The sequence below is a fragment of the Mixophyes fleayi genome, chromosome 8, assembly GCF_038048845.1.
Source record: "Mixophyes fleayi isolate aMixFle1 chromosome 8, aMixFle1.hap1, whole genome shotgun sequence".
NCBI classification, from domain to species: Eukaryota; Metazoa; Chordata; class Amphibia; order Anura; family Limnodynastidae; genus Mixophyes; species Mixophyes fleayi.
Window position 1 is genome coordinate 31,380,620 of NC_134409.1, and position 16,889 is coordinate 31,397,508.

At 35.6% G+C, this 16,889-nt stretch overlaps 1 protein-coding gene across 5 annotated transcripts in view; it reads left to right on the top strand.

The window, feature by feature from the left end:
• The window catches only part of LOC142099136 (ranaspumin-like), a 47,043-nt gene extending 33,797 nt beyond the window's left edge, over nucleotides 1-13,246 (top strand). For 4 of the 5 annotated variants that reach the window (XM_075182302.1, XM_075182304.1, XM_075182306.1 and 1 more), the window contains 5 exons: nucleotides 220-270; nucleotides 3,002-3,070; nucleotides 4,600-4,626; nucleotides 10,362-10,420; nucleotides 13,055-13,246. In XM_075182302.1, coding sequence (XP_075038403.1) covers nucleotides 220-270; nucleotides 3,002-3,070; nucleotides 4,600-4,626; nucleotides 10,362-10,382 — 168 coding nt within the window. In that variant the 3' untranslated portion in view covers nucleotides 10,383-10,420; nucleotides 13,055-13,246. The remainder of the gene's footprint in view (nucleotides 1-219; nucleotides 271-3,001; nucleotides 3,071-4,599; nucleotides 4,627-10,361; nucleotides 10,421-13,054) is intronic. The other variant, XM_075182303.1, reaches the window with a different exon arrangement.
• The last annotated feature ends 3,643 nt before the right edge of the window (nucleotides 13,247-16,889 follow it).

Consider the following 16,889-nt stretch of genomic DNA (forward strand, 5'->3'; position numbering starts at 1 on the left):
GCACTCGGTAGCACCTTTTCTCAACAAAAAATGCACTACATCTCTATGGTAAACTTGGTTGTAGGATTGGGAATGAGATCTTTTATAAGCCTAATGTAGCAACACCCCTGCAACGGTTAAACAAAACTAAAGCGTTAAAACTTTACAATCTTTACCTTAAGAGATTAATATATTTAAAAATGTTAAATGATTCCATTAATTTTGTCTTCTATTTTTTAGATCAGTCTTGGCTGTATTGCTGGAGATGTTCTTAAAGCTGAGCTTCCATTTGTAAGATATTCTACATATATATTACTTTTTCATACTAGTTCTTTCACCTCAATTAAACTGATATCAAATTTATTTCTTTTATTAATATTTTCAAATTTAAAATTGTCCTGACCTTAACATACGCTGTCACCCTCTGTGATTGCCCTGACCTGACCTATTTTCATACGTTCTGATCCAACCAGGTCATGCTCCATTTTTCTTCACAGGAAATTTGTTCGTACTGGAAAGTGACTTGTACCCTCTATGTTTATTATTCCTTGTTTATTTCTCTGTGGTATTATTAGAGGGGGTGTTCTCTTAATATTTTATAAAGATAAATTAACATAAATTAATACAATCTTTAGAACCAATAAATTGTATTCATTCTTATTAAAATTATGGTATGTAGACCTTGCAGCAAAAAAGTTAGTTAATGATGAAAATATAGATTAAGGGGTATATTTACTATGCGGTGGTTTTGTGGAACCGCCGCTTCCCGGCTTTTAGAAGGCATTTTCTCCAAATTTCAATCTTATTAAAGGCAAAACCCGCTGGACGTTATCTTTAATAAAAGTGCCGTTTTAAAAAATGCCTTCAAAGTGATGGGAATCGGCGGTTCTATGGAACTGTCGCATAGTAAATATGTTCTAAATGTGAATAAATGTTTTAAAATGAAAATCCTCAAAGAACCCATTGACTAAAGAAAATTAAATTCTCCATTGCTTTATCTTTTGCCTCTAAAACTCACAACTGTTACAAAATTAGTTATTCTTATTATTCAGATTTCCCCAAATTTTTTTATCCGTTCGCAGGCGGTTTCAATATCCACTAATAGATAGGGTGATATATCTGGTATTCTGTGGTGCAGCAATTATATGTAACCTGCTTCAAAATAAACAATGTATAACAAGAAGTCTTCTAACACTGCACTGCAATATCCCTTGATATATGGAGTCACATATTTGAGATGTAAGATTCCTTGTTTTGCTGTTAGTGACACTTATTTTTAAAATGGAAGGCTTCCATAGTTTTGCATAAACAATAATAAAAGATAAGTTCATAGAGAAATATTGCAAAATATCAGTAACCCCTGAGTTATAGAAAGACAAATAATTCACTTATCACCTTCATCAGAATAATTTTTACCTATGAGGACAAATGGTAGTACTAAACAATAGACAAATTGTGTTGTGACACTCAGAGTACAGTTTTCAATTCGCCAACATATCAGACAATTTAATTATTACTCTGGTTTTATCTAATATATAAAAGCCTAGCGGCGTGTGTTAGTGTGTGTGTGTGGAAAAAACTATTTTCTCAGAAAGGGCTCATCCAATTGACCTGAAATTTGGTATACTGACATTATTTGAAAAAAAAATTATAATAGTGAAGTCAGTTAACTTCCATAAGGTGATGATACCTCGGATTGACTTATGTCCATCCGAAACAGGACTGCCGTTTAAGTTAAGACGGCAGCAGTTCCCTTTGAAGGCAACATTTGCTATGACCATTAACAAGTCACAGGGTCAAACACTTGACCGTGTGGGTATTTATTTACCAGAGCCTGTGTTTGGTCATGGACAATTGTATGTCGCATTTTCACGAGTACGGAGAAGCAGTGATGTGAAAGTGCAGGTTATGAATACTGCCCTTCAAGGAAGACTGATTGAGCACAGCGATAAGGTGTTTAGCAGAAACGTTGTGTATCGAGAGGTTTTACAACAGTAAGACGATGGAGATTAAGGATGTGGCGATGAAGATGAAGGATGAGGTGATGGAGAAGAATGATGAGGTGGTGACATGTGGACAAAACCACGTTAAAAAAGGGCGCTTACGTCGGGAAGTAACGCTCTTCCCCTGAGGAGGCCTGGCCTAGCCCCAAATACATGACAAGAACCTTTTTAACACCTTAAGTAGCTTGATTTGACTAGAATGCATGAGTATCATGCACGGGTTAACTTGTTTATTATAATTGGCTATCGCTACAGAAGTTTTGAAATGAAGTTGTGATTTTAATTCAGAGGGGATCTACAACGGATCTCAACTGAACTTTTAAAACAATTATATTCAGCCTGTTTGTGCACTACACATTGACTCTTACCTTTCCAATCTGTTTATGAATTAATCTAAGTTAAGTGGTAGCACCTCCCTAATTAAAATGATTTCTTATAAATTTAGGAGTGTATGAAATTATATTTTGGAGTCAAGAGTAGTATTTCATTTTTGTACATAAGGGCACCTTGTGCTGTAGTATCATCCTGTTTTTGGGAACTCTCATCCACAGGCAGACCAGATATGGAGAGCTGTTGGACAAGCACTCACCATGTTATTACACCATCTAAAAGTCTCAACTTAAGTGTTCATTGTGAAGGGACTTTCAAACCTAATTCATCTCAGGAAAACTACCCCACTGTCACCAAAAGGGACTGACAGCCCAGTTTTAAAATTACATATCTGAAATGTATAATTAATTTTGTCAGCGCAGATATAATAAGAAAAATGTACAACCCCAATGTTCATGCATGGATGTTCTTATTCTGTGTTAAATAAATTAGGTTTAACAGATGTACAATGCACATGTATTTAATCTTATATCTTCAGAGCCCTTTAAGGTAGACATAATGTATATACATATTGTAGTTATCATTCAGTCGTTAGTACATGGATCATATTTAACATTTAGCAGATTCTTTTTGTTGGGTCTGTTTTATGATTTCCTATGCAGTATAACTAAAACAATATTATTTTTCAGGAGGGTGTGTCTGAATTGGTTGATAAAGTATTTGGAGAAGAAATACGGACCGCAATCAAACATATTTTGGTAAATATCATGTACATAATATTTTGGTGCTGTAGCACAATAAAGTTTTAATTTGATTTTACTGTCTTAACACAGGTCTAGGACAAAGGGTAGATTTATTAAACCTTCCAAAAAGGAGAAGTGGAAGTGTTGCCCATAGCTACCAATCAAATTCTAGCTATAATTTCAAGCAAACTCTAGCTATAATCTGATACCGGCAAGAAAATGATAGCTACAATCTGTTTGTTTGCTATGGGCAACACCTCCACTTTTCCTTTTCAGAAGAATTGATAAATATACCACAAGGAATCAAATGCACAAATCTGGAATTAGCTCAAAACCACAACCTTTTTTATGATACTTTTTTTAAAATTCATATATAAAAAACGTCTAACAATTTTAAAGACTGCTACGGTCAAAATAAAAAATTGCATTAAAAAATGGAGTTTGATAAATGTATCTCCAAATTTAACTCCATTTTTCTGAATATAGCATTAAGTAGATCCGTTTTTTTACAATGCTAGAACTATGAATTAATGCTAGAATTTATTTTTGTTAAATTTTGGTTTCAAGACTGCTGCAGACTAGATTGGTGAATTTGGTTTTAAAGCATTATTTTAAAAGATGAAATTTAATGACAAAATGAAAACAATATTTGTAAAACAGTCACGGACTATTCAGCATCATGTTAGCAATAGTGACGTTATCTCAGGATATCACTATTTAATAAACAGTGAAACCCAATGAAATACATTTTTTGGGTATGAAATATTTTAGATCTTGCTTTGTTTTTAAACTAATTGTCATCTTTAGAAGGTATTGCATTTTTAATGTATGTTATGGCTGATATCCGATAATATTCAAAAAATTGGACTAAATGCAACTTATAATGGGATTTGCATGGGAATATTAATTGGTAGATACAATTATTAGATGGTGGGAGAGGTGATATTGTTTCATAATTCTACTTGTTTAAAATATCTAAACCAAAAACACTAAATTTAAAGAAATTGAAATATCCATGTAACGTGTGAAAAACTGGGGGAAAGCACAGATGTAATTAAGTATCTAAAACACATTAGGCCAAAATGATACTTACTTTCACGCACCCATTACCAGACATCATTGACATCAGTACCTGACCTGTTGGAGCTTACCTTCTAAATTCCCTAACAGATACACAGACTAGGGTTAATTTTGTCAGCTGCCAATTAATTTACCAGTATGTTTTTGGAGTGTGAGAAGAAACTGGAGCACCCTGCAAACAAAGGGAGAACATACAAATTCCACACAGATAAACATAAAACGTAATTGGCTCCTAAACACTTCTGTGAATGGCTAACCCTCCCCTTGAAATATTATCAAAATCAATAGACAATAAATGGCCTTAGGCGAAAAGGCACTGTAAATTATAATTTTATTTTATCTGAACCTAGATAATGGGAAATTGATAGTTCATCATTTTAAATAATGATGTGATTAAATTGCTTTGTACAATTATTTTGTATAGCGTATTATGCAGTATCAAATAGAGTATAACTATATTTCAGGATAATAAGTCTGGACTTCCTGTTGTGGTAAGTTTGAAATACTAAATATTGTAAAATATTTGCTAGTCAATTCAACATATAATTTGAGTAGAAATAAACAATAAACTGTACAAAGAGAAATTTCTGACTTTAGAAAAATAAAATGTGCTGCTAATGTAAAAGTGGTTATTGACAGTGCCCAACAATTAGTGAAAATATTGGAACTTTTATTTTATGAGCCTAACAATGATACAATTTTCCATTACAAATTAACGGACTGATTTTATATTGGTCCTAGTCTAGCCTGACAATCACTGACATGGAGCTATAGTTCACTAGCCAAACAATATGTTTGTAATTTAAGCATTAACCATTAGCTAAATAATTAAAAGTAAATATCTTACACTTACAACCAGATCTTTGCAATACTGTCCACAAATAAGACTGTTTAGCGATCATTCCAAACAACTCACAAAATCATATGTAATGCCAGTTTTACACTATAAAGTACTTGTATATCAGCTAATGATCAGCCATAGCTCTGCGACTGAATCAAACAATACAGTTTTATATTTATATTTTCTGATAAAGGCTCAAAAGGAAATGTTTGCATGAGTTAGGCTGGGTACACACTACATTGTTTGCAATCAATTATTGGGCCAATCAGACGATAAACAACCGGTTGGCCCATTATCACAGTAGTGTGTACCCCGCAATGATGAACAATTATCATTCCAAAGCCCGTTATATCATTGAATGAGATTTTTAAACTGAACTAAAAGTCTCGTTCAGCGATGGAACGATGTTGTTTCAATTCTGCAGTGTGTAAGCACTCACGACCTGCAGTGTCCATGGAGTGTATAGAGTCAGGATCTGTTCAGCGGATGGCTATGACAGATGAAGAGCACAGATCTGAAGGTAAATCTTGTAAAAAGTGTGTACACATGAATCGACATGCTGATCGGGACTTTTTCTTTCCTGTTGTTGGTAAAATCACTAAAACTATCACATTGTTAGAATTTTCCTGTAGTGTGTACCCAGCATTACAAAGTGCTGCCTATTCACACAGTCTAAATTTTATTATAAGATTACATCTTACACTTACTAATTTACATAAGTGCTCAATGCATTCACAGAAACACACACACACCATAACCTCAATGTTGTCAGCTGCATGTGTCTTCTGCTGAGCTTACTCTGCAGGTCTGCTCACACTGTATTCTCAGTACCATCAGACTTCATCTGTCACCTGTCACCAGGGAAAGCACTATTCTCCACAAAGACCTCTCCCCCACTTTACCTCCCCCAACCAAGTCTCTTTTCTTCCTCAGCTTTCCTTTTTCTCCACAGCTATTTGCTCTGTCTCTGCTATCTCTCTTCTACCCTCGGCTTGATCTCTTTTTCCTTCGAGCTGGTTCCCTCTTTTCCACCTCAATTCTCCTAAGTTCCCCCTCCACCCTGTTGTCACTAAGCAGCCACACTTGTCACCTTACAGAAGAATGATAAAGAGAGGAGTAGTTCTAAAGTAAAAAGCTCACTATCCATCTGCAGAGTGATAAGTGAAACTGTTCAGGCCAATCAAAGTAGCTGTACGTAGTGTATGGAGTAGCTCTAGGATGGGAAGAAAATCATCAGGTCCAACAGGCACGTGGTGTGTGTCAGAAAGCTCTTAATGATTAGCTTCCTTTCCAAATGCTACTCTATATTCAACTGCAGCTGCTTTGATTGACCTGAATATCTGCATTTAGCAAAGCATGTTGAAGTGTTTCGGGGTAGGGGGGGGGGGTTCTGGGCAATTGCACTCTGAAGTGTGAAACGTTATTGGTATCAGTGTGAATAAAAATGTTCTTTCCCATATAAAGTTCAAAAATTCACCCCATTGAAACTCTCAATTACTGCCACATACATCAGAATCTGTAGAAATCAGGGGACTCAGTAGGGAAAAGAAGCTTTGCCTCTACCCACTAAAAAAGCAATAACAGCCCTCGTAACACAAAATCTAACACATAACACAAAATGTGACATTTTCCTGTGCCTTTCCAGCATAAAACTAGATATGCAATATATATGAGTTTCATATGCTCTTAAGTTACTGTCATGTTAATATTGCAAAGCCTTGCATCTTGTTAAATTTGTCCCTCCTGATTCCCTGTAGCTAGGTTCTAAGTCATTAGCCATTCCTTATTTTTGTCTCTAGTGCTTTGTGTATCTGCCATTTTAGTCTTCAGTTCCTGTTGAGTTCTGGCAAATTATCATCTTTTCACCTACTATTTGTGCATAATTACAAGAATATCAGCTAGAAATAAACCTTTATCTGGATTCTTCATACGTGCCTCTTTAGTTGAGTTGACACTGTCTGACAACATTTCTTGGTGTAAGTACTGGTTCAGTACAGACATACACAGAGGAACTGTCTCAGGAGCCTTATACTTACAGCCTTGTTATTGAGTCAGAATAGTAACATTTGCACCCCCACATTCAACTCTAGTTTGAGGTAAGCCTTCTACTTAACACATAGAAACAGGCACATGTAAATGACCCTTTATCCTTTTTTTTACCCCTAATAAGGTATGAGTGGTCCCTTACAGAATATTCTTCATTTTCAAGTTATTTAAATACATATTGATTTGGAATATATCATAGACTGATGAGTACCCAATAGGAGTTCTTAATTGGAGGAGAGACAAAAGGAGAATTGATCGAATAATTAGATTGGAGCCACCAGACTGGATTAAATTAAAATTTTTTGGTGGACATTTAAGATTTTTGGAAAAAATCTGATCAAAGTCTAACCGTACGACAGCTACTATTTATTATATCATTTTTTTCATTATTACTGTATTATATCAAGCAGGTTATAGATAAGTAAAAACAGTGAAAAAAGACAACGGCGCTCAGTGCAGTAACAAACGGTCACGTGGATAAAATTGTGCTTATATATAAAAATCACATACAGTAGGCTGCTTCACTTTATACATCAATTGCGGATGTGGCACCTAGATAAATATAAAAAAAAAAGCGCCAAACATAGTGTGATATCGTCAATAGCAAAAACAAGTGACAATATTCCAAATTGGTCTCGTACCAAAAATAGATGATAAAATCACTTATCTGAAACACTAGTATCCCTTGGAAATCCCAGAGTTCCTTCTTGAATAAATTGGACCTTCTGTGTCTTGTCCAAAACTAGAACTCAATAGGGAAATAGCAAACAATAGTGTAGTGCGTTCATAACATACAAAGGAATATCCTTTTATATAAGATTTTTAATCAATTAAAAATCAAACAGAAGTTAAACTTTCCCTGTTTGCAGATGGCATGTTACTTTTTATTGCAAACCCCTCTACTTTATTACCAGCGATCCTCAAGATTATCTTCACATTTAGCTATTTTTTCTGGTTATAAGCTTAATATTCACATGTCGAAGGTTCTGCTTGTTAGACACCCACGGAATAGAGATCTGCCCCTGAAACCCTTAACACAATTTAAAATAATTAATCCTGCGCTAAAGTATTTGGGGCTTTTTATAGCTGTGAAAACATGCCATCTTTATAAATACAATTTTATTCCCATTATTAATAAAATAAATGATCAATTTTCTAACTGGAATCATTTGCAACTTTCTTTGTTGGGAAGAGTGGCAGCCATAAATCGTGTTATTTTTCCAAAACATTCTTATCTCATTCAAATGTTACCTATTAGAATTAGTAAAGCAGATGTTTTCCAAATGCATGACTATGTTCACCAAATTTATCTGGCAACAGAAAACCCCCAGAATAGTGAGACGTAGATTACTTCCATTAAAACTGGAAGGAGGGGTAGGAGTTAACTGATATCTTGCCATTCACGAGGGCATCAATGTTTCGGTATGTTTGAGATCGGCTAATAGGGCTAGAACATTTTACTAATAGAACTATAGAAGAGGATGTATTTTTTTGTTTTCCCAGCGCACTTTTACATCTTCCCAAATCAAGTTTCCCCATTGCTGTTTCGGAATATCTTGTTTAAAAATACCTTTGGTGCCTGGCAGGATATTAATAAAAAGGAGAAAAGGTAGTTCTAGATATATTAAACATTAATCGATTTGGGGCAATCCAGAATTTACTTCTACATTAGCCAAACCGATTTATGAAAGTTGGAAGGAGAATGGTATTCTTGCAGTTAAAGATATTTTTGACCAAGGTGGCTCAACATTTGCAGGAAATCTTTGCATTGCCGCATTCTCATTTTTATATTTTCTTACAAGTGTTCCTTCTGCCTCTGTTATAGAAACATTACTGGGCTTTTCATGTATTCTTAAATGTAAAATTAGGTTTATATAATTAGATTTGATAAGCAAAGATACTGATCTTTTGTGGTCTACGGTATGGTCGGCTTGGAGGAACTACGACCTCCTTTGATAGTATTATCTCCTACTGAATATATAATGAAAGAATTGAATTCTGCAGATGTACAGGAAACCAATTTGAAAATAATCAACAGGGCTTGAATTTCTCATGCACAGAGAAATATTCAGCGATATCAGAATCAGGATTTTGGCCTTAAAATAAGGGAAGCCACTTTGATACATAATCTATGGTTATGTCCGAAAATAGTAACATTTTGAAACAAGTTAGTAACTTTTCTAAATCATACCTTTCATTTACATCTAAGACTACGCTAAGAGGCATTACTTTTTGCTTTTTTCGATTGCTGGAAGGAAGCGATGATACCTCTTCAGGTTTATCCTCTTTTTGCGGTTATTATTACTTTGGCAAGAAAAGCAAGACTGGGTAAATGGATATCACTGGTCCTGTCGAATATTACAGAAACCAAAATAAAGTTGCTAGAATATCTATATTTTGATAGACAGCTGGCTTTTGTGGACTTGGAAAAAGGTGTTAACAATAAAGGTGTTTTATGATAAATGGGGCAGATATGTGGAGGCCCTGGATAGTGAGTCCTAGTCCTCTATAATGAAGGTGTTTGAGGGTATGAAATAGTTTCTATCGTGACAGATAACTTAGATCTTTCCTTTTTCTTTTAAGGAGGGCCCTGTACCCTCTCATTATCACCCCCCAGATCATGCTATTCTAGTAAGGAAAATGTTTATTAGAGTGTAAGGGGAATTGAGTTTTAAGTGTCTCTCCTCTCTTTGTGACTGTCTAATAGTAAAATTACTAAACTGTACAGTCTCTAATATCTTATATTTTGAGTGTCTTGGATATTGTTTGCATTTGATTATTGTTGTTCAATAAAAAATTAAGTGATGTATCTTAAAATAAAAAAAGTAACTTTTGCATCATCAAATGTAATCCTAGAGCTACACTTGCAATAAATCCCTGCAATAATGTGACATGATCCTACAAGGCACTAATGCAGAGCATCCTTAGTTGCCATCAGATACCGCTGGTCCCCTATGGTATCGGCTACATATGAATCTGATCATTCGTAGATATTCTGATAGCTGCAACATCGCTGATTGGTGGTAACATATATCTGGCAGGCTGCATGCATTAGTGCCCAGTGGTACCTTATAACAGGATTCCACGGGACTATTGCAAATATTGCCTACCCCTTAGACTTGGATTTTGTTATGGCCAACCATATTCTCAGCCACTCTTTTCAATTGTCCTTAGAGAGAGATTACAAACAAATCATTAAATAAAGAAAATATGTATCCCAGACTGTCATTAATGTATACTCTCTATTTACCCTGATTAACTAGAATAACTCTTTATAGTACAAAATGCATTTTTTAAGTTACTGATAATACTATCCTATTTATCCCATGTAAACCTTAGGGTAAACTTGGCCTCACCTAGTAATCAAGTCTACATATGGAGGGAAGAAGTTTAATTTGGTAAGTAAGCTACAGAAAGCAATTAATATAAAAGGCTGGCCATATTAACATTTTCTTAATATATATATATATATATATATATATATATATATATATATATATATATATACACAAACTTACCTGGGGGCCCGCTGTCTTGCAGTCCTCTGGTCTCCGCTACTCTGCAGTGATGTCTTCAGCCTGGCTGTCACCGTGACAGCCAGGCACCAGAATGCGATCGCAGGGGTGGAGGAATCATTCCCCTGCGATCATGTGATCTGCCTGTGACAGCCAGGCTGAAGACATCAGCGCAGAGTAGCGGAGACCAGCGGACTGCAAGACAGCGGGCCCCCAGGTAAGTTTGTGTTGCGCTGTTGTACCGGGCCTCCTGGTGAGCCTGGGCCCGGTACAACAGTACCCCCTGTACCCCCCTGATGGTGGCCCTGGATAACAGCACAGGTATTACAGAGATACAAGTGTCGCCACAATACCTGTTACATAGGCTTCCTCATGTAAACGCAGACTTAGCATCTGCAATAACAATGTTATGGCTGTCAGAAACCATTTTCTGTATTTTGGGCAAAGCGATATCACTGTGTGAAATGCCCATTTTCTTTGTTAATAGGGCTCTTCATCTGTTGATAAAATGCCCTTTGAAATATGTAAAAATCCAAAAAGGAAAACAAAAAAAAACAAAAAACACTTAAATATACTTTAAAGTAGCTGCAAGATACATAAGGGCTTATGAAGTGTGGTTTCAGGACTCCACTCATCTCTTTAAAACTCATTAAAAACCCACATACATTTTTTAACCGTCTTTAAGACATTGAGCAGAGCTCCAAATATTACATTGCAAAACGTGCTGTTGTGCACATGCACACTACATAACAATGTACATCTCTAACCTGCAAAACAATTACAAACACTCTTACCCAAGTGTAACATGCTTAGAAACTAAACAGTAGATTTTAACACACGTCTAAAGCTAAATCAAATTTTGATTAATCTCCATGTATATTACAATTTTTGGACCCCATGTATTACTTAATTTGTCTTCAATTCTGTGAGGAATGTGCATCTGGATGGGTTTGTTCAAACATCACCTAGGCAAATTGTTGCAACCAAACAGTGCTTTATTCAACAGATGGCAAAAAAAGGAGAGTGATTCCTTAGAAGCACAGTGTAGGCACTAGATTGAAGCACAGTTCCTAGTCACCATACAAGTTACAGTCACAGACCCCAAAAAAACAGTTTATATGGCACTGATTATTTCCATGGTCATGAAGTTAATGGGGTTGTGTATTAGGGCAGTAACTTGCCGGTGATTGGTGGTATTATGACCGGATAACCCCAGAGTGAAGACACTGCGGACTGGTGACCGTTGGTTGCCTGGGTAGAGGGTGCCTAGGAGTCTGGGCCAGAGTACTGTCATGCCATATCCCTGTTGACTAGAGGACAAAATTGGATGATATGGAGTTTGTTTACTCTCCTTGTTTAGCCCAGACCCCTTCTTCTGTCTTATCTTTGATTAACTCATCCACCAGGTGATATTTAAGAATAAACCCTTCTGACACACAATCAATAACCTAAAATATGCAGGAAATATAATTGCATGTTTTAGCACACACATGTCAACAAAAGTACAATAAACTAACACAGCCTGATGAGAACAGTTCAGTAGGAATAACCAGGCAATGGAATGCAAATGTTCTTATATCTTATATGCTCGAACCCAAGTTCACAGCGTGGGCTTTTACAAACTTTTTGTTTATTTCACTAATCACTTTTGAGAATGATGAGGATGTTTGCTTTTTCAATACAATGTGCTGCTCACTCTATAGAGCTGCTATGCATAGATTTAGGGGCCTATTTAATAATAGCCAACGATAGGAAAAGTTTTCTATTGCTGATCCATGGTGGTAGTCGCTCCGCGACTTCTAAAAAATCCAACAGCACTTTCTCCGATAGGAGAAGTGCGATTTTGAAGTGTCCTACAGTCACCTGACAACGACTGGTTGGGAAAACTGCTGAAAACAATTCCAGCCAGAGAACACACCGCCCTTTAAAAATAACGTGATGCTAAAGTGCGACTCGCACATTCTTCCTATTAAGATGGTCATTTAAATAAGCGCTGCATCTACAATGTACACTAAACATTGTGCATGCGTCGCTGCCTTAACTGTCCACCTTAATAGTAAGAATGTGCGGGTCGCACTTTAGCATCATGTTCTTTTTAAAGGGTGGTGTGTTCTCTGTCCGGAATTGTTTTCAGCAGTTTTTCCAACCAGCCGTTGTCAGGTGAAGGTAGGACGCTTCAAAATAGCACTTCTCCTATCGGAGAAAGTGCTGTCGGAGTTACGCTACTTGATAATTAGTACCCAACCCTGCTTCTCATTGAGATTTAAAACTGCAGCATAGAAGAGTATGAGAATACTCAGAGTATATACAGAAAATGAAAAAGTATCTTGCAGTCATCTGTCTATTATTAGCCACAGCTAGCAAAACTAATATGTGCAAACTTGTTGAGAATGTTAAGCTACTTCAATTAAATATCTGTTTTGGTTTGAACAAATGTTGAAATGTGAGCGTGTACATTAGTTATGCATTCTAGAATTAAGGTGCTATGTATTTTTATTGTCAAACATTATTTTACAGAGACACAGACTCCAACCATAACGCATATGCTTCCAATGGAGAAAATTGATTCTGAATCTTTGCAATTTAATGTTAATGAATTACTGAAATTCTCATTCTCATTGCATAGTCCATGTTTTTGAGAAGTCTTGATTTTTGCTTTATTTCCTGAATAATTTCTTTAATCAATAAATTTGCTGCAAATCGGTAAAATGTGCATTGTCATTATTTAATTTAAAAATACAAATGAGTCAGAAAATCTTATACACTAAATAAACCCCCCCAAAAATAAGAAACTACAAATAGCGCTAGCTAGCTATGTAGCAATAAGTATATAATTGAGCAGATATTAGAGTCTGTTAATCCTCTCTACAATCCAAAAATAAAAATTTACAGTCCTACATTGAAAAATGTCTATATCACATTAGTTAAAAAAACAGAAAAAATATATTTAAAAATCTATGTAAATTAAAATATATAAATAAAATGGGCTTGCAACTACATTAAACTAATTTATTAGTAATTATTCCAATATATAAAACACTCAAGAAGAAACAATACAATTGAAACAAAAGTATAACATAAATATAAATTTGAAACCTTAAATCAAAAAATGTAAACCGAGCGATGCATGTTTACAGTATTTTGAGTTGCACATATCAAGATGCAAGCAACTCATCATACACACATAGAGCCACATTTTTGCAGTAATAATTTTACACCTATCATCATCATCACCATTTATTTATATAGCGCCACTAATTCCGCAGTGCTGTACAGAGAACTCACTCACATCAGTCTCAGCCCCATTGGAGCTTACAGTCTAAATTTCCCAACGCACACACTCAGACAGATAGAGAGAGAGACTAGGGTTAATTTGATAGCAGCCAATTAACCTACTAGTATGTTTTTGGAGTGTGGGAGGAAACCGGAGCACCCGGAGGAAACCCACGCAAACACGGGGAGAACATACAAACTCCACACAGATAAGACCATGGTCGGGAATTGAACTTATGACCCCAGTGCTGTGAGGCAGAAGTGCTAATCACATAGCCAACCGCAATCACATAGCCAGCTTATGTTGGTGCCTCAAAATTGTGGCTCATTCTAATGATGCCCTATATATTATTATATTTTTAACTTATTGTGGTTTGGTGTGCCATGTGTAGCCCGATTCACTATATAAATTTCACTGTACTATACACGCGTAAGATAGCATGTATAGTACGGTAGAGCACAGAAAATGACAAATCTATCCCTCTATGGCGTCTGAGAAATGTAGAGATTTTTTGGTTTTAACAAAATAATAAAATAAATGCATTAAATTGGACTCTCCTATGATATAGTAGGGAGTATGAACATTCAAAAACAATTATGTTTTACCTTAAAATACACTGTTCTTCTGCTCTCCACCATGTAGGGTCATAAAATTGTGGCCCTCCATACATAAGAAGTTGGACATGGGATAATACATGTTTATGGCATCAAACACTAAATCTGTTTAATGTGAACACAATTTAGAGGTGCATTCATATGAGCGCAGAATGTACGTAGGGAAAAGTCGCACCTAAAAGAAAATGTAATAACGTGCAGCATGGTGGCATAGTGGTTAGCATTCCTACAGTTGCTGTACTCCTTTTCTAATCTATCTCACTTCCTCTTTCTCCAAAGCTTGTCTTTCTTTCCATCCCTTTCCCCCTCTACTAAACTCCTCATTGTCTACATGTGCCTCTTGAATTGTATCTGTAAATGTAGTTTAAAGCAATAGGACTTTTTTTGATATCTTATTGTAGACTTGACAAGAGTACATATCATTTTTGTGTATATAACTTTGTCCTACCTCTGTATCGCTCACCAATCCTTTTTCTTGTTTTTCATTAATATTGATATTACATTTATCAACAAATCTATCATATTGAGACCACTGTTACTCTGCTAAGGTTAAATGAGTCTTTTAGGACCAAGTTGTAGACATAATACATTTTATTTGTAGCAATAATTAAGTCCGTTTCCACAGCCATTACCTAATACATTGAGAGATAGATATTCCAATCATAGAATAATATCAGAAAACACATAGACGTAAATAGCAATTTGCTCTACTATCTTACTAGCAGTGCATCTCAATTCTTAATAAGTGAATTTTCTATCATATTTTATTGACTATGCCTGTAATTGAAGTGTATATTAATATTTACATATAGACACTGGCAATTACTGTTGCCTTAATACACTTACTAATTAACTTAATACTCCTTACATGTACAGTCTATCTCGGACATGTTTATTGGTTTGACTTGCTAAGGACTCGTGACCCTGAAAGAGCTCCACCTGTTCATGGACAAAATCATTAATAGATCGAAAGTTACAAGATCCACATCAAAACCTGTACTGGTAAACATTGGAAAATAAAAATAACACCAAGAGAAACAGAACTCCTCCTGTCCTACTTTCCCACCTACTGACACCCGACTGAGAAAAATAATCTCTTAACAGACCTTGATACTATTCATGAAAATCTCAGCAAACAAAGCCAGAACAAATACTCTAGAACAAAGGACTAGCTATTGACATTGCAAAACACAATAACAACCCAGGCAAAATCCTTTACAGGCATTCACTGACACAATTGATGACCTGGCAAATAGGTATTGCAGGAGTAATTTATTTTTTCATAGCCATCCATAACAAGTAAAAGGTTCAGCCCTGTTCAGCTATTTAAACACAAATCTAATTACTGCTCTCTATTTACAAACTGAAATTAATTCCCCACTAATAGAGATTACACACCATATATATTTATGTATACTAAAAAAAGTACTGTATTATGGAACAATAAATACTGGAATACTGGGGCTTTTATAAATGTGGACATTGCAATATTTGTAAATACACAAAATTAGTGCAATTGAGATTAAGGAGTTTATGAATTGCTCCACAAGCTAGGTGATCTACTTTTTGCAGTGTACATGTGTACTGATATAATATATGCAGGGAAAAAAAACGTGCTTTGAGATTTTTTTGTAGAGGCACACATGCAAAATATAAGAAACTGTCACGAACACGCTCACAGCTGCCATGACTTCGGGTGTTTGCTGTAAGAAGTTGCGCACGATTGCAGCACGCAGCCTCTCTCCAAAAATAATTAAGAAACAACTAATAAATTGACATAACATACACAAGCAAAAACAGTTTAAAATAAAAATAATTGAATTCCGAGCATAACTTACAGATAAATGGTATATTCTGGCCAAGGAAAATTAGCGTGAAGATGGAGAGTTTATCAATAATGATTGATTTCCCAAAAGTCTAACAATTTGTTGTAACTGGTGTCTGTATTTTAAAGACACTTCCACACCTGTTCCTGCCCCCAGGGGTTGTGGTCTGTGATACATTTTTCAATCACCATTTGCATGTTGTCTGATTTACTACCCAATTCTACTATGTGACCTAACTTTTCTGTGGAGTGTCACACAGACCCAATTTCTTTATTAATCTATCCCCTATGAATTTGTCCATCTTTTGATACCAAACACACTTAGATATAGTGTATTCGTAGAGCTTACACTCATTTCCTAAACAGAATTCTTTATTTGACATATGAGCAGCCCTTCATCATGCTATTGAGGAATATGTGGTTGATCACTACTTTTACTGATTTTAAGTGGCACATTTTAAAACTGAATTCTTTTTGTCTATATCACATATAGCATAAGTCAGCACATGGCCTCTCTGAGCCAGACATCATGCTGAGCGGTTCCTAAAAGTCTAATCAGATGTCAAAACTCCATCCCAGGCCTGGATATATCTCACAGTAGGGGATCTTTGAAGATGCCACAGGTGACACTCCTATCTT